The following is a 17,877-nucleotide window of genomic DNA, read 5'->3' on the forward strand; positions in this document are numbered from 1 at the left end:
GGGTGCAGGATTTGGGGGGGGGGGGGGAGGAAATTTGGGGGGGAGCTGCTCTATTTTTGTATTTCGGGTTTATTTTGTGATAATTGGGGGGCGGGGGCGTGCCCCCCCCCCCCCCATAATAAAGGACGGAAAGCGCCTGGGGGGGTCTGTGTGTGACAGCCGGGGGGGGCTCCCTGCCCCTATAGCCCCCATACAGCCCTTCGGACCCTATAGCTCCTCCCCGCCCCCTATAGGTTCCTCCCCACCCCCTATAGGTCCCTATAGGTTCCTCCCCGCCCCCTATAGGTCCCTATAGGTTCCTCCCCGCCCCCTATAGGTTCCTATGGGTTCCTTCCCCCCCCTATAGGTTCCTCCCAGCCCCCTATAGGTTTCTATAGGCGCCTCCCAACCCCCTATAGATTCCTATGGGTTCCTCCCCACCCCCTATAGGTTTCTATAGGCTCCTCCCCGCCCCCTATAGGTTCCTATAGACTCCTTCCCGCCCCCTATAGGTCCCTATAGGTTCCTCCCCGCCCCTATAGGTTCCTCCCAGCCCCCTATAGGTTCCTCCCCACCCCCCCTATAGGTTCCTCACAGCCCCCCATAGCTGCCCTCCGCTTCCTACCACCCCCACCCAGCTCCCTATAGAGCCCTCGGGCCCCTATAGATCTGTCCCCCGGCATCTCTAGCCCCTCCCCAGAGCCTATAGGTCCCCATAGGTGCCCCCTGGTCCTTTATAGCCCCTCCCCAGCTCCTATAGGCCCCTCCCAGAGCTGCTCGTGGGCCACTATAGCCCTTTGAGCCCCTATAGGTTCCCGTCAACCCTATAGCTTCCCTCAGCCCCTATAGCTGCTGCTGGTCCTGCACGCCCTCTATAGGTGTCCTGCAGCCCCCGCGGTTCTAACAGCTGCTCCCTGCCCCTATAGCCACCTATAGCTGCTCTACAACCCCCTATAGCCCCCAAGGCTGCTCCCTGCCCCTATAGTCACCTATAGCTGCTCTACAACCCCCTATAGCCCCCAAGGCTGCTCCCTGCCCCTATAGCCACCTATAGCTGCTCTACAACCCCCTATAGCCCCCAAGGCTGCTCCTCGTCCCCTATAGTCACCTACAGCTGCCCTGCAGCTCCTATGGCCCCATAGCTGCTCAGCAGTCCCTATGGATCTCACAGCCCCCATAGTTGCTCCTTGTCCCCTATATTCCCCTATATTCCCCTATTGTTGCTTCTCAGCCCCTATAGCTGCTCCGCAGCCCGTACAGCCCCACAGATCCCAGACCAGCTCTTCGTCCCCTATAGTGCCCTATAGTTCCCTATAGCTGCTCTGCAGCCACTATAGCCTCCAAACTTGCTCTTTGACCCCTATAGCCCCTATATTACTCATAGTCCCCAGAGATGCCGTAGCCCCTATAGTCCCCATAGCCCCCATGTCCACATAGGTCCCATGGTCCCATAATCCCCACAACCCATACGGCCCCCATAGATCCTATCGCCCCTATAGTCTCTATAGCCCCCATAAGCCCTATGTCCTCTATACACCCCATAGCCCCTATAGCCCCAATAACCCCTATAGCTCCCATAGCTCCTATAGACCTCATAGCCTCCATAACCCCATGGATCCTATAGCCTCTATAGCCCCCCTAAGCCCTATAGCCTCTATAGTCTCTATAGCTCCCATAGCCCCTATAGCCCCCCCAGCCCCCCTATAGATCCTATATCCCCCATAGCCCCTATATCCCCCTATAGCCCCCATAGCCCCCTATAGATCCTATATGCCCCATATCCCCCATAGCCCCTATAGCCCCCTATAGATCCTATATGCCCCATCGCCCCTATAGTCCCCTATATCCCCCATAGCCTTCTTATAGATCCTATATCCCCCATAAATCCTATAGTCCCCATAGCCCCCCTATAGATCCTATAGCCCCCTATATCCCCCTAGCCCCCCATAGATCCTATATCCCCCATAGCCCCTATATCCCTCATAGCCCCTATAGCCCCCATAGCCCCCCTATAGATCCTATATGCCCCATATCCCCCATAGCCCCTATAGCCCCCTATAGATCCTATATGCCCCATCGCCCCTATAGTCCCCTATAACCCCCATAGCCCCCCTATAGATCCTATATCCTCTATAGCCCCCCATAGCCCCCTATAGCCCCTATATCCTCCCTAGCCCCCTATATCCCCCATAGCCCCCCTACATCCCCCCTAGCCCCCCTATAGCCCCTATATCCCCCATATCCCCTATATCCCCCCTAGCCCCCTATAGCCCCCATAGCCCCCTATATCCCCCGTAGCCCCCCTATAGCCCCTACATCCCCCCTAGCCCCCTATAGCCCCTATATCCCCCATATCCCCTATATCCCCCCTAGCCCTCTATAGCCCCCCTATATCCCCCATAGCCCCCTATAGCCCCTACATCCCCCCTAGCCCCCCCATATCCCCCATATCCCCTATATCCCCTATATCCCCCCTACCCCCCCTCTATCCCCCCAGCCCCGCCCCCGCGCCCCCCCCCCCACCCCTCCCTCCCCCCGGGCGGGTCGCGCATGCGCGCAGCGCCCAGCCCAGCCCGGCGGCCGCGTCCCCGGCAGGTACCGGGGGGGGAGCGGGGCGGGGGGGGGGGGGGATGGGGGGGGGACGGGGGGGGGGATGGGGGGGGCGGGGGGGGGCACCACCGGGCACGGCCCCGGCCCCGGCCCCGCGAAACGATCGCAACCGGGGCCTGGGGGGGTGGAGGAGGAGGGGGGGGGGGGCACGGCCTGGACACGGCCCCCGCAGCCCCCGTGCGGTGCCCGGAGCCCGGCCTGGTACCGGCCCCGCTCCAGCCCCACCCCCACCCCAATCCCACCCCCACCCCAATCCCAATCCCAGCCCCATCACATCCCAAATCCACCCCAATCCCAATCCCATCCCAATTCCTTCGCCATCTCATCCCATCCCCATCCCAATCTGCATCCCAATCCCATCCCCATCCCTTCCCCATCCCCATCCCGATTCCACCCCAATCCCATCCCCATCCCTTCCCATCCCATCCCATCCCATCCCATCCCATCCCATCCCAAATCCTTCCTAACCCCATCCCAATTCCTTCCCCATCTCATCCCATCCCCATCCCATCCTGTCCCCATCCGCATCCCAATCTGCATCCCAATCCCATCCCCATCACAATTCTTTCCCCATCCCCATCCCAATCGCACTCCCACCCCATCCCAATCCAATCCCAATCCTAATCCCATCCATCCCATCCCAATTCCATCCTAACCCCATCCCAATTCCTTCTCCAGCCCCAGCCCATTCCCACCCCAATTCCACTCCATCCCCATCCCGATTTCATCCCAATCCCATCCCCATCCCAATCCCATCCCCATCCCATCCCAATTCCTTCCCCATCCCAATCCCACTCCCACCCCATCCCAATCCCATCCCAATCCCAATTCCTTCCTAACCCCATCCCAATTCCTTCTTAACCCCATCCCAACCCCATCTGCATCCCAGCCCCATCCCATCTGCATCCCATCCTGTCCCCATCCCCGTCTCAATCTGCATCCCAATTCCATCCTGACCCCATCCCAATCCCATCCAAATCCCAATCCCATCTCCATCCCTTACTCATCCCATCCCCATCCCAATCCCTTCCCCACCCCCATCCCATCCCCATCCCAATTCCACCCCATCCCCATCCTAATTCCATCCCATCCCCATTCCATCCCTATTCCTGTCCCCATCCTATTCCCATCCCAATTCCATCCTCATCCCAATTCCACCCCATCCCCTCCCCATCCCAACTCCACCCCCATCCCCATCCCAATTCCATCCCAATTCCATCCCCATCCCATCCATATCCCGATTCCACCCCATCCCCATCCTAATTCCATCCCATCCCCATCCCATCCCCATTCCATCCCTGTTCCTGTCCCTCTTCCATCCCCATCCCAGTTCCACCTCAATCCCATCCCATCTCATCCCCAATCCACCCCAATCCCATCCCCAATCCCAATCCCATCCCATCCCATCTCCATACCCATTCCCAATCCCACCCCCCATCCCAATCCCATCCCATCCCCATCCCACCCCCATCCCATCCTCAATCCCAATCCTATCCCATCTGCATCTCATCCTCACCCGATCCCCATCCCATCCCCAATCCCAATCCCAATCCCAATCCCAATCCCAATCCCAATCCCAATCCCAATCCCATCCCATCCCATCCCCAATCCCAATCCCAATCCCAACCCATCCCATCCCATCCCATCCCATCCCCAATCCCAATCCCAATCCCATCCCATACCATCCCCAATCCCAATCCCAATCCCATCCCATCCAATCCCATCCCCATCCCATCCCATCCCATCCCATCCCCAATCCCAATCCCATCACATCCCCATCCCATCCCCAATCCCAATCCATTCCCAATCCCATCCCCACCCCAATCCCATCCCACCCCACCCCAATCCCGTCCCCACCCCAATGCCATTCCCACCCCAATCCCATCCCATCCCAATCCCAATCCATCCCCAATCCCCCCCCAACTCCCCCACTACACCCCACAGTGCTACCCCTCCCCCCCTCTCCCCCACCCCCCTAAATCCCCTTTATCCCCACCTGGGGGCGGGTGCCCGGACCCCCAAGGTCCCAACCCCGCCCCCCCCCCCTTTTTTATCCCCCCCCCAGGCCGTCGCCATGACCAAGGAGCGCGGGGGGGGACCCCCCCGGCGGGGGGGGGCGCAGCCACCCGAAGCCCCCAGCCCCGTGGTGGAGCGGCGCAAGAAGCCGGTGGTGCACCCCGCAGCCCCCGCCCCGCTGCCCAAGGACTACGGTGAGCCCCCCCCTGACCCCACTGAGCCCACCCCGACCCCACTGAGCCCCCCCCCGACCCCACAGAACCCCCCCCTGACCCCACTGAGCCCCCCTGACCCCATTGAGCCCCCCCCGACCCCACTGAGCCCCCCCCAACCCCACTGAACCCCCCCTGACCCCACTGAGCCCCCCTGACCCCACTGAGCCCCCCCGACCCCACTGAGCCCCCCCCCCAACCTAACTGAGCCCCCCCTGACCCCACTGAGCCCCCCCCGACCCCACTGAGCCCCCCCGACCCCAATGAGCCCCCCCTGACCCCACTGAGCCCCCCCCTGACCCCGCTGAGCCCCCCCCAACCCCACTGAGCCCCCCCCCGACCCCACTGAGCCCCCCCGACCCCATTGAGCCCCCCCCTGACCCCACTGAGCCCCCCCCAACCCCATTGAGCCCCCCTCGAGCCCATTGAGCCCCCCCAACCCCATTGAGCCCCCCCCCGACCCCCATTGAGCCCCCCCAACCCCATTGAGCCCCCCCAACCCCACTGAACCTCCCCCAAACCCACTGAGCCCCCCCCTGACCCCATTGAGCCCCCCCCGACCCCCGCTGAGCGCCCCCCAAGCCTGGCACAGGGCACCCCCACCCCTCGTCCCCATAATAGGGGGGTTGGGATTTGCACCCCCCATATGGGGTATGGGGCTGAGGGGGGGGCGTGGGGACACGTCTGGGGGCACAGGGACCCCCCCCCAGGCACAGGGACCCCCCCCATAATGCTATGGGGGGGGGGGGATTCTCTGATGGCTGCTATAGGGTTGTGCTCCGGGGGGGCGTCCCCCATTGGGGTGTCCCTCACGGGGGGGTGTCCCTCACGGGGGGGGGGGTGTCCCCCAAACTTTTTACCCCCCCCCCCCCACCCTGGGGACACCCCCGTGTCCTCAGGAACCCGCTGCGCACCGGTGGGGATTCTCCGCTGGCTGATACGGGGTTGTGCACCGCGGGGGTGCCCTCCCCCCTCCGATCATATCGCGCCCCCCACCCCCCATATCGCGCCCAAACCCCCCCATATCGTGCCCAAACCCCCCCATATCGTGCCCAAACCCCCCCATATCGTGCCCCCCCCCCCCTCTCAGCCTTCACCTTCTTCGACCCCAACGATGCGGCGTGCCGGGAGATCCTGCTGGACCCCCGCACCACGGTGCCGCAGCTCTTCGCCATCCTGCGCCAGTGGGTGCCCCAGGTGCAGCACAACGTCGACCTCATCGGCAACGAGGTGGGGGCCCGGGGGGGGGGGCAGGGTGTTATTGGGGGGGGGGGCAGGGTGTTTTGGGGCAGGGCAGGGGGTTATTGGGGGGGTCAGGGTGTTATTTGGGGGTTAGGGTGTTATGGGGTGCTGCGGGGTGCTGGGGGGGGCAGGGTGTTATGGGGTCAGGGTGTTATGGGGTGGGGGGGCAGGGTGCTGGGGGGGGCAGGGTGTTATTGGGGGGGGGTCAGGGTGTTATGAGGTGCTATGGGGTGCTGAGGGGGGCAGGGGTGTTATGGGGTCAGGGTGCTGGGGGGGCAGGGTGTTATGGGGTGGGGGGCAGGGTGTTAAGGGGGGGTCAGGGTGCTATGGGGGGGGTCAGGGTGTTATTGGGGGGGCAGGGTGTTATTTGGGGGTTAGGGTGTTATGGGGTGCTATGGGGTGCTGGGGGGGGCAGTGTGTTATGGGGTCAGGGTGTTATGGGGTGGGGGGGGGCAGGGTGTTAAGGGGGGGCAGGGTGTTAAGGGGGGGGGTCAGGGTGCTATGGGGGGGTCAGGGTGTTATGGGGTGCTATGGGGTGCTGGGGGGGGCAGGGTGTTACGGGGTCATAACACCCTGGGGGGGGTAACTGGTGTGACTGGGGTTAACTGGTGTGACTGGGGGGGGTGTAACTGGTGTGTCTGGGGGGTAACTGGATTGACTGGGGGGGTAACTGGTGTGACTGGGGGGGTCTAACTGGTGTGACCGGGGGTTCACTGGTGTGACTGGGGGGGGTCTAACTGGTGTGACCGGGGGTTCACTGGTGTGACTGGCGGGGGTCTAACTGGTGTGACTGGTGTTCACTGGTGTGACTGGGGGGATCAAGCTGGTGTGACTGGGGGTAACTGGTGTGACTTGGTGTAACTGGAGTGCCTAGGGTTAACTGGTGTGACTGGCGGGGGTCTAACTGGTGTGACTGGGGGTTCACTGGTGTGACTGGGTGTAACTGGTGTGCCTGGCAGATCCTGCGCCGCGGCTGCCACGTGAATGACCGCGACGGGCTGACGGACATGACGCTGCTGCACTACGCCTGCAAGGCCGGCGCCCACGGCGTGGGTGGGTGGGGGGCACGGGGGGGGGGACACGGGGAGGGGGGGGACACGGGGAGGGGGACGGGGAGGGGGCACCCTCAGGTCAGCCCCTCGGGGGTCCCCGTTGTCCCCGTGCCGCCCAGCTCCACGGTGTCCCCCCCCCCGGCTCTTAGCCCCGCTGCCACCGTCCCCATGGCCCCGTCCTGGAGACCCCGGCCTGGTGCCCCGTGTCCCCATCCCAGTGTCCCCATATCCCCATCCTGGTGTCCCCAGGTCCCCGTCCCCATCCCAGTGTCCCCTTGTCCCCATCCTGGTGTCCCCATGTCCGTATGTTCCCATCCCGGTGTCCCCACATCCCCGTCCCAGTGTCCCCATGTCCCCATCCCAGTGCCCCCATATCCCCATCCCAGTGTCCCCACGTCCCCATATCTCCACGTCCCCATGTCCCCCATCCCAGTGTCCCCATGTTCCGGTCCCAGTGTCCCCATGTCCCCATATCCCCCATCCCGGTGTCCCCATGTCCCCCATCCTGATGTCCCCATGTCCCCACGTCCCTGTCCCAGTGTCCCCATATCTCCATGTCCCCACATCCCCATCCCGGTGTCCCCATGTCCCCACATCCCCATCCCAGTGTCCCCATGTCCCCACGTCCCCATCCTGGTGTCCCCACGTCCCCGTCCCGGTGTCCCCATGTCCCTGTGTCCCCATCCCAGTGTCCCCATATCTCCATGTCCCCACGTCCCCACCCCGGTGTCCCCACGTCCCCATCCTGGTGTCCCCACGTCCCCATCCCAGTGTCCCCATGTCCCCACATCCCCATATCTCCACGTGCCCACGTCCCCATCCCGGTGTCCCCACATCCCCATCCCACTGTCCCCCACATCCCCGTCCCAGTGTCCCCACGTCCCCATGTCCCCATATCTCCACGTCCCCACGTCCCCATCCCAGTGTCCCCATGTCCCGATCCCAGTGTCCCCATGTCCCCATATCCCCATCCCAGTGTCCCCACATCCCCGTCCCAGTGTCCCCATGTCCCTGTGTCCCCATCCCAGTGTCCCCATGTCCCCATATCTCCGTGTCCCCGTCCCCGTCCCGGTGTCCCCACGTCCCCACCCCCGGTGTCGCGGTGCCGCAGGGGACCCGGCGGCGGCGGTGCGCCTGTCGACGCGGCTGCTGGCGCTGGGGGGGGACGTGACGCTGCGCAGCCGCTGGACCCACATGAACGCCCTGCACTACGCCGCCTACTTCGACGTCCCCGAGCTCATCCGCACCCTGCTGCGCGCCGCCGCACCCCGAGGTGCGGGACGGGGGGGGGGGCGGTCCCATGGGGAAGGGGTGTCGGGGTCCCCTGGGTGTAGGGCATTGGGGTTCCCCTGGGGAAGGATGTTGGGGTCCCCAGGGGGAAGGATATTGGGGTCTTCTGGGATATTGGGGTCTTCTGGTTATAGGACACTGGGTTCCCCACGGGGAAGGATGTTGGGGTCCCCTGGGGGAAGGATGTTGGGGTCCCTTGGGGAAGGATTTTGGGGTCTTTTGGGGAAGGACATTGGGGTCTCCATGGGGGAAGGATATTGGGGTCCCTTGGGTGTAGGACACTGGGGTCCCCTGGGGGAAGGACATTGGGGTCCCCTGGGGAAGGACATTGGGTTCCCCAGGGGGAAGGACATCGGGGTCCCCTGGGTGTAGGGCATTGGGGTCCCCTGGGGAAGGGTGTTGGGGTCCCCTGGGGAAGGACATTGCGGTCCCCCTGGGGAAGGATGTTGGGGTCCCCAGGGGAAGGATGGGGGGGGTCCCTTGGGTGTAGGACAAGTGGGGTCCCCTGGGGAAGGACATTGGGGTCCCCAGGGAGAAGGATGGGGGTTCCCAAGTCTATAGGACAGTGGGATCTGCTGGGTGAGGATTTTGGGGTCCCTTGGGTGTAGGACAAGTGGGGTCCCCTGGGGGAAGGATGTTGGGGTTCCCTGGGTGTAGGACACTGGGGTTCCCCAGGGGAAGGACATTGGGGTCTTCTCGGGAAGAATGTTGGGGTCCCTGAACATAGGACAATGGGGTCCCCTGGAGGAAGGGCATTGGGGTCCCCTGGCCATAGGGCACAGGGATCACAAGGGGGAAGGCCACTGGGGTCTTTTGGGGACGTTGGGGTCTTTTGGGGAAGGACATTGGGGTCTCCAAGGGGAAGGATTTTGGGATCCCTTGCGTGTAGGACACTGGGGTCCCCTGGTCCCCACTGGTGTCTCATGGCCATAGGACACGGGGCTCCCTGGAGGGCTGACACCAAAACCCCTTTCAGCGGAGGGTTTTGGGGTCCCTTATGGGGACGGGGGCGGGGGTCCCGTGCCTCATTTCCCCCCCCCACCCCCCCCGCAGTGCTGCACTCCACCTGCAGTGATTTCAGCCACGGCACGGCGCTGCACATCGCCGCCTCCAACCTCTGCCTGGGCGCCGTGCGCTGCCTGCTGGAGCACGGGGCTGACCCCGCACTGCGGGTACCGGGCACGGCGGGGGGCACCGGGGGGGGGTTATGGGGTGGGGGGGGGGTATGGAGGGGTTTGGGGGCGCTGGAGGGGTTGGGAGGGGTCAGGGGCATTTAAGGGTATTGGGGGTATTGGGGATGCTGGGGGGGTTGGGGAGATTTAGGGGGATATGGAGGGGTTTGGGGGCGCTGGGGGGTTGGGGGAATTTAGGGGCATTAAAGGGTATTGGGGGTATTGGGGTGTTTGGGGGTGCTGGGGGGATTGGGGGTAGGAAGGGGATATGGAGGGGTTTGGGGGGATTGGGGAGATTTAGGGGGATTAGGGCATTAAGGGGATATGGAGGGGTTTGGGGGGTGCTGGGGGGATTGGGGGATTTAGGGGCATTAAAGGGTATTGGGGGTATTGGGGGTGCTGGGGGGGTTGGGGAGATTTAGGGGAATATGGAGGGGTTTGGGGGGATTGGGAGGATTTAGGGGGATTGGGGCATTAAGGGGATATGGAGGGGTTTGGGGGTGCTGGGGGGATTGGGGGATTTAGGGGCATTAAAGGGTATTGGAGGTATTGGGGGTATTGAGGGGTTTGGGGATGATGGGGGGGATCAGGGGTATTTAGGGGGATTGGGGGCATTAAGGGGATATGGAGGGGTTTGGGGGTGCTGGGGGGTTGGGGGGGTTTAGGGGGATATGGAGGGGTTTGGGGGTGCTGGGGGGTTGGGATGGATCAGGGGCATTAAAGGGTGTTGGTGGTATTGGGGTGTTTGGGGGTGCTGGGGGGGTTGGGGAGATTTAGGGGGATATGGAGGGGTTTGGGGGGATTGGGGGGATATAGGGGGATTGGGGGCATTAAGGGGATATGGAGCTGGGTTTGGGGGTAAAATGGATGAGTTTTGTGTTGAATGATTTTGGGGTGAATGGATGGGTTTTGGGGTGAATAGAGGCATTTTGGGGTGAATGGATGGATTTGGGGATGAATGGAGTGGTTTTGGGGTGAATGGAAGGGTTTTTGGGGTAAAATGGACGAGTTTTGGGGTGAATGGAGTGGTTTTGGGGTGAATGGAAGGGTTTTGGGGGTAAAATGGACGAGTTTTGGGGTGAATGGAGTGCTTTTGGGGTGAATGGAAGGGTTTTTGGGGTAAAATGGACGAGTTTTGGGGGTGAATGGAGTGCTTTTGGGGTGAACGGAAGAGCTTGGGGATAAACGCCTGGGGGGCTTTCAGCGGTGCCGGGAGGGGTCCGGCCGCCCCGTTTATCCCCCCCACGCGATGTGGTGCCCCCCTACACCCCCCCCCTTAGAACAGCAAGGGGCAGGTGGCGGCCGAGGTGGTCCCGGACCCCACGGACATGGCCCTGGACAAGGCGGAGGCGGCGCTGGCGGCGCGGGAGCTGCGGCGGCTGCTGCTGGACGCGGTGCCCCTGAGCTGCAGCCTGCCCCGCGTCACCCTCCCCAACTACGACAACCTGCCCGGGAACCTCATGCTGCTCTGCCTCGGGCTGCAGCTGGGCGACCGCGTGCAGATCGAGGGCGGCAAGGTGCGTGGGGGGGCGGGATATGGGGACGGGGGGGTATGGGGTGGGGTATGGGGTATGGGGATGGGGAGCAGCGGTGGGTGAGCTGCGTGGGGATGTGGGCATGGTATGGGGGATGAATGGAAGGGTTTGGGGGTGAATGAATGAGTTTTGGGGTGGATGGATAGGTTTTGGGGTGAATGGAGGGGTTTTGGGGTGCACAATGGGGTTTGGAGTGTGTATGGGTGCTGGGAGACCCAGGGGAGCAGCAGCACCCATGCTGGGTGCAACCTCGTGCTGCTCTGCATGGGGTTGTGGGCATGGCATTGGTGAGTTTTCAGCTGAATGGAAGGGTTTTGGGGTGAATGAATGGGTTTCGGGGTGTACAATGGGGTTTTGGGGTGTACAATGGGGTTTGGGGTGCGTATGGGTGCTGGGGGACCCAGGGGGGGCAGCAGCACCCATGTCTGTGCAGCCTCATGCTGCTCTGCCTCGGGCTGCAGCTGGGCGACCGCGTGCAGATCGAGGGCGGCAAGGTGCGTGGGGGGGCGGGATATGGGGACGGGGGGGTATGGGGTGGGGGTATGGGGTGGGGGTATGGGGATGGGGAGCAGCGGAGGGTGAGCTGCGTGGGGATGTGGGCATGGTATGGGGGATGAATGGAAGGGTTTGGGGGTGAATGAATGAGTTTTGGGGTGGATGGATAGGTTTTGGGGTGAATGGAGGGGTTTTGGGGTGCACAATGGGGTTTGGGGTGCGTATGGGGTCAGGGGGATCCTGGGGAGCAGCAGCACCCATGCTGGGTGCAACCTCATGCTGCTGTGCGTGGGAACGTGGGCATGGCATGGGGGGGATTTGGGGGATGAATGGAAGGGTTTTGGGGTGAATGAATGGGTTTTGGGGTGGATGGATGGGTTTTGGGGTGAATAGAGGGGTTTTGGGGTGCACAATGGGGTTTGGGGTGCGTACGGGTGCTGGGGGACCCAGGGGGAGCAGCAGCACCCAGGCTCGGTGCAACCTCATGCTGCTGTGCATGGGGATGCGGGCATGGCATGGGGGGGATTTTGGGGGTGAATGGAGGGGTTTTGGGGTGAATGAATGGGTTTTGGGGTGGATGGAAGGGTTTTGGGGTGCACAATGGGGTTCGGGGTGCGTATGGGTGCTGGAGGACCCAGGGGGGCAGCAGGACCCATGCTGGGTGCAACCTCATGCTGCTGTGCATGGGGATGCGGGCATGGCATGGGGGGGATTTTGGGGGTGAATGGAGGGGTTTTGGGTGAATGAATGGGTTTTGGGGTGAATGGAGGGGTTTTGGGGTGAATGGAGGGATTTTGGGGTGAATGAAGATGTTTCAGGGTGAATGGAAGGGCTTGGGGTAAAAATGGATGAGTTTTGTGTTGAATGATTTTGGGGGTGAACGGAGGGGTTTTGGGGTGAATGGGGAGTTTTGGGGTGAATGGAAGGGTTTGGGGGTAAAATGGATGAGTCTGGTGTTGAATCGAATGATTTTGGGGTGAATGGAGGGGTTTGGGATGAATGGAGGGGTTTTGGGTTGAAAGGGTTTTGGGGTGAATGGATGGATTTTGGGGTGAATGGAAAGGTTTTGGGGTGAATGGAGGGGTTTTGGGGTGAAAGGGTTTTGGGGTGAATGGATGGATTTTGGGGTGAATGGAAAGGTTTTGGGGTGAATGGAGGGTTTTTTTGGGGCAAGAAGAGAATTATTGGGACCCTCAATGGCTTCTGGGGGTCCCAGCGCGTTGCCCCCCTCCTGCACCTCCTTGGGGTGTGGGGGTGGGGGGGCTGCTCCCATCAATGAGTGGGTCGCCGGGATGGGGTGGGGGTGGGGGGGCTTTCAGGGGCACCCATGGGTGCTGCCCCCCCCAGGTGGGGACCCTGCGCTTCTGCGGCACCACGGCCTTCGCCAGCGGGCAGTGGGCAGGGGTGGAGCTGGACGAGCCCGAGGGCAAGAACGACGGCAGCGTCGGGGGGGTGCGCTACTTCATCTGCCCCCCCAAGCAGGGTACGGGGCCGGGGGGGTACGGGGTGGGTACAGGGCCATGGGGTGGGGATGTGCTGGGTTATACTGGTTATACTGGGTTATACGGGTTATACTGGGTTGTACGGGTTATACTGGGTTGTACTGGGTTGTACGGGGTTGTATTGCGTTCTGTGGGGTTGTGCTGGGTGGTATGGGGTTGTGCTGGGTTATACTGGGTTATACTGGGTTATACTGGGTGATATGGCGTTGTACTGGGTTATACTGGGTGATATGGGGTTGTACTGGGTTATACAGGGTGGTACTGGGTTGTACTGGTGCCTCAGAGCCCTCACCAGTCCATCCCAGTCCATACTGGGGATGTGCATTGTGGAAACAGCTCCCACTGGTCCATACTGGTCCATACTGCCCTATATGGCCCCGTATGAGTCCGTACCGGGCCATAGGGGCCCTCACTGGTCTGTATAGGGTGTTAAGAGCCCCTGCTTGTTCATACTGGTCTGTATGGGGCCATACTGGTCTGTACTGGTCCATATGGACCCATACAGGTCTGTGACGGTCAATATTGGACCATACTGGTCTGTACTGGTCTGTACTGGTCCATACTGGTCTGTACCTGTCCATATCAGTCTGCACTGGTCTATATGGGTCTGTACTGGTCCGTACTGGTCCATACTGGTCTGTGTGCCCGCAGGCGTCTTTGCCTCCGTCTCCAAGATCTCCAAGGCTGAGGAGCAGCCGCCGGCGCCGTCCCCCCCCCCGCAGCCCCCCCGGGCCCCCAGCCCGCGCCCCAACCAAGACCCGCAAGGACAAGCGAGGTGCGGCCCCGCCCCGGGGGGCAGGGGGCGGGGCCTAGCTGGCTCCGCCCCCACGTGCGCTGAGGGCGGGGCCACGGTGGGCGGGGCCTAAAGGGGGTGGGGCCTCAAAGAGGTGGGGCCAATGAGGGTGGGATGGTGCAGGGTGGGGGCCAGTGTGGGTGGGGCCAACGAGGGGGGCGGGGCCAATGAGGGTGGGACTGTGCAGGGTGCAGCCAGTGGGGGCGGGGCCAACAAGGGGGGAGGGGCCAACGCGGGTGGGACCACACGGAGGTGGGGCCAATGAGGGTGGGGCTATGAGGGGGCGGGGCCAATGAGGTTGGGACGGTGCAGGGTGGGGCCAGTGTGGGTGGGGCCAACGAAGGGGGCGGGGCCAAGGAGGGTGGAACCACGTGGAGGCGGGGCCAATTGGGTGGGGCCATGAGGCGGTGGGGCCAATGAGGGTGGGGCTATCAGGAGGCAGGGCCAATGGGGTGGGGCTATGAGGGGGTGGAGCCAAAGAGGGTGGGGCCACGATGGGGGCGGGGCCAATGAGGATGGGGCCATGAGGGGGTGGGGCCAGTGAGGGTGGGGTCACAAGGGAATGGGGCCAACAAGAGTGGGGCGACGGGGAGGAGGCGTGGCCAGGGAGGGGCGTGGCCACCACGTGTGGGCGTGTCCCGCCTGACCCCGCCCCCCGCAGCCTCCCGGAAGCGGGGGGGGGCGTGGCTGGACAGGGAGGGGCGCCGCGTGGCCCCGGGGGACGCGGTGCTGGTGGCCGGACAGCGCCCGGGACGGGCCCGGTTCTACGGGCGCACCGACTTCGCCCCCGGTGAGACCCCCCCCGGGACCCCCCTCCAACCCTGGGACCCCCCCCCCCAAAGACCCCTCCTCGAGACCCCGCTCCTGGGACCCCCCCCGGGACCCCCAGCACCCCCCTGGATGCCTGACCCCAGGGGGCAGCCCCCATTTGGGACCCCCCCCCCCCTTTTGGGACCCCCCCCCCCTTTTGGGACCTCCCCCCCTTTTGGGACCCCCCCTTCCTTCAAGGGACTCCCCCCTTCAAGAGACACCCCCCCCATGGGCCCCCCCCCCCCCCCAGGCTGTCCATCCCCCATGGGCACCCCTCACTTTGGGGCCACCCCCCCCCTTAAGAGACCCCCCCAGGACCCCACCCCCACCATGGGACCCCCCCCTAGGGCCCCCCCTAGGACCCCCACCCCCCTTTTGGGACCCCCCCACCACAATGGGACCCCCCCAGAACCCCACCCCACTATGGGACCCCCCCCCCCAAGAACCCTCACCCCCACCATGGGACCCCCCCAGGACCCCTTCACCACCATAGGACCCCCCCCAGGACCCCCCCTAGGACCCCCACCCCCCTTTTGGGACCCCCCCACCACAATGGGACCCTCCCAGGACCCCACCCCCACTATGGGACCCTCCCCAGGATGCCCCCACCACCATGGGACACCCCCCAATAACCCCCCACCCCCACCATGGGGCCCCCCCCAGGACCCCCCCCCATCCACGGGACATCCCCCCCCAGGACCCCAGCCCCCCCCCACCCCCCCTCACGTGTCGTCCCCCCCCCCGTGTCCCCCCCCCCCCAGGGTACTGGTTCGGGGTGGAGCTGGACACGGCGGGGGGCAAACACGACGGCTCCGTCTTTGGGGTCCGCTACTTCTCCTGCCCCCCCAAGCACGGCGTCTTCGCGCCCCCCTCCCGCGTGCAGAGGTGCGGGGGGACATTGGGGACGTTGGGGACGTTGGGGGCGTTGGGGACGTTGGGGACGTTGGGGACATTGGGGGCATTGGGGACATATTGGGGATATTGGGGGCATTGGGGACATGGGGGGCATTGGGGACATTGGGGACATATTGGGGACGTTGGGGGCGTTGGGGACGTTGGGGACGTTGGGGATATTGGGGGCGTTGGGGACATTGGGGACATTGGGGGTATTGGGGGCATTGGGGACGTTGGGGACGTTGGGGACGTTGGGGGCATTGGGGGCATTGGGGACATATTGGGGACATTGGGGACGTTGGGGACATTGGGGGCGTTGGGGGCATTGGGGACGTTGGGGGCGTTGGGGACATGGGGGGCATTGGGGACATTGGGGACATATTGGGGATGTTGGGGACGTTGGGGGACGTTGGGGACGTTGGGGGCATTGGGGGCATTGGGGACATATTGGGGACATTGGGGACGTTGGGGACATTGGGGGCGTTGGGGGCATTGGGGACGTTGGGGGCGTTGGGGACATGGGGGGCATTGGGGACATTGGGGACATATTGGGGATGTTGGGGACGTTGGGGACGTTGGGGACATTGGGGGCATTGGGGGGCATTGGGGACATATTGGGGATGTTGGGGGCATTGGGGACATGGGGGCATTGGGGACATTGGGGACATATTGGGGGCGTTGGGGACGTTGGGGACGTTGGGGGCATTGGGGGCGTTGGGGGCATTGGGGACGTTGGGGGCATTGGGGACGTTGGGGGCGTTGGGGACGTTGGGGACGTTGGGGGCATTGGGGGCATTGGGGACATATTGGGGACGTTGGGGACGTTGGGGACGTTGGGGGCGTTGGGGACATTGGGGGCGTTGGGGACGTTGGGGGCATTGGGGACATATTGGGGACATTGGGGATGTTGGGGGCGTTGGGGGCGTTGGGGGCGTTGGGGACATTGGGGACGTTGGGGGCGTTGGGGGTGTTGGGGGTGTTGGGGGCGTTGGGGGCGTTGGGGACGTTGGGGACATTGGGGGCGTTGGGGACATTGGGGGCATTGGGGACGTTGGGGGCATTGGGGACGTTGGGGACATGGGGTGGGCATATTGGGGATATGGGGACATCAGGGACACGGGGACATAGGGTGGGCATACTGGGGGCATGGGGACATGGGGGACATGGGGACACTGGGAGATGTTGGTGGACACTGGGGACATTGGGGTGGGGACACGGGGACACTGGGGGCATGGGGACGGGGGACATGGGGACATTGGGGACATTTGGGGCACGGGAGATCGGGGACAGGGGGATAGGGGACAGATTGGGGACATGGGGGGGCATGGGGACAATGGGGATATGGGGACATGGGGGTCATGGGGTCATGGGGGTCATGGGGTCATTGGGGTCATGGGGACATGGGGACATCGGGATCATGGGGGACATGGGGACATCGGGGTCATGGGGTCATGGGGGACATTGGGGACATCGGGGTCATGGGGTCATCGGGGTCATAGGGTCATCGGGGTCATTGGGGTCATTGGGGTCATTGGGGTGTGGGGGCCAGGGGGTGCTGGGGGTGCCCCGCCCGTGACCCCGGTGCCCCCGGTGACCCCGGTGCCCCCCCCCCAGGGTCGGGGGCCCCAAGGAGGAGCCGGGGGACGGCCCCGAGAAGAAGGCGCAGCAGGTGACCGGTGCGTGCTGATTGGCTGCAGCCATGGGGGGGCGGGGCTGGGGGCGGGGCCTCTCTGCTGGTTGGCCGGTGAGGTGAGGGAGAGCGCTGCTGATTGGCTGGTGGGGAGAGAGAGGCTGTTGCTGATTGGCTGGTGGGGCGGGGGGGGGGCTGATTGGTCAGCGAGGTGGAGGGGTCTGTGCTGATTGGCCAGCTGGTGGGGGGGTGCTTCACTCTGATTGGTTAGCTGGTGGAGGGAACGTCACTGATTGGTTGACTGGGGAGGGAAGCTTCATTCTGATTGGCCAGCTATTTGGGGGAGCTTCATTCTGATTGGCTAGTGGGTGGAGGGAGCGTCACTGATTGGCTAACTGGTGGGGGAGCGCCATTGGCCATCTGGTGTGGGCATGCTTCACTCTGATTGGCTGGCTGATGGAGGGAACTTTACTGATTGGCCAGGTGGTGGTGGGAAGCTTCATTCTGATTGGCCGGCTGGTGGGGAAAGCTTAACTGATTGGCTAGCTGGTGGGGGAGGCTTCATTGATTGGCCAACCGGTGGGGAAAGCTTCATTCTGATTGGTCAGCTGGTGTGAGAGGCTTCACTGATTGGCTAGCTGGCAT

General features: G+C 63.6%; 2 protein-coding genes across 2 annotated transcripts in view; both read left to right on the forward strand.

Moving 5' to 3' along the window:
* Positions 1-4,663: 4,663 nt before the first annotated feature.
* On the forward strand, positions 4,664-17,289 carry CLIP3 (CAP-Gly domain containing linker protein 3; the record flags this gene model as incomplete). The annotated part of the gene is made up of 12 exons (XM_084304186.1): positions 4,664-4,799; positions 5,908-6,047; positions 7,019-7,112; positions 8,223-8,384; positions 9,455-9,573; positions 10,854-11,090; positions 12,951-13,086; positions 13,757-13,880; positions 14,022-14,134; positions 14,560-14,688; positions 15,470-15,614; positions 17,217-17,289. The coding sequence occupies 12 exons, from the start codon at positions 4,664-4,666 to the stop codon at positions 17,287-17,289; spliced, it is 1,608 nt and encodes a 535-aa protein (XP_084160312.1).
* A 12-nt stretch (positions 17,290-17,301) lies between these two features.
* Positions 17,302-17,877, forward strand: part of DMAC2 (distal membrane arm assembly component 2) — a gene marked incomplete at its 5' end in the record, with an annotated part of 2,194 nt that continues 1,618 nt past the window's right edge. Inside the window, 1 exon segment of the mRNA XM_084304187.1 lies at positions 17,302-17,351. Coding sequence (XP_084160313.1) covers positions 17,302-17,351 — 50 coding nt within the window.

Source organism: Netta rufina (assembly GCF_964035555.1).
Source record: "Netta rufina genome assembly, chromosome: 36".
Classification (NCBI taxonomy): domain Eukaryota; kingdom Metazoa; phylum Chordata; class Aves; order Anseriformes; family Anatidae; genus Netta; species Netta rufina.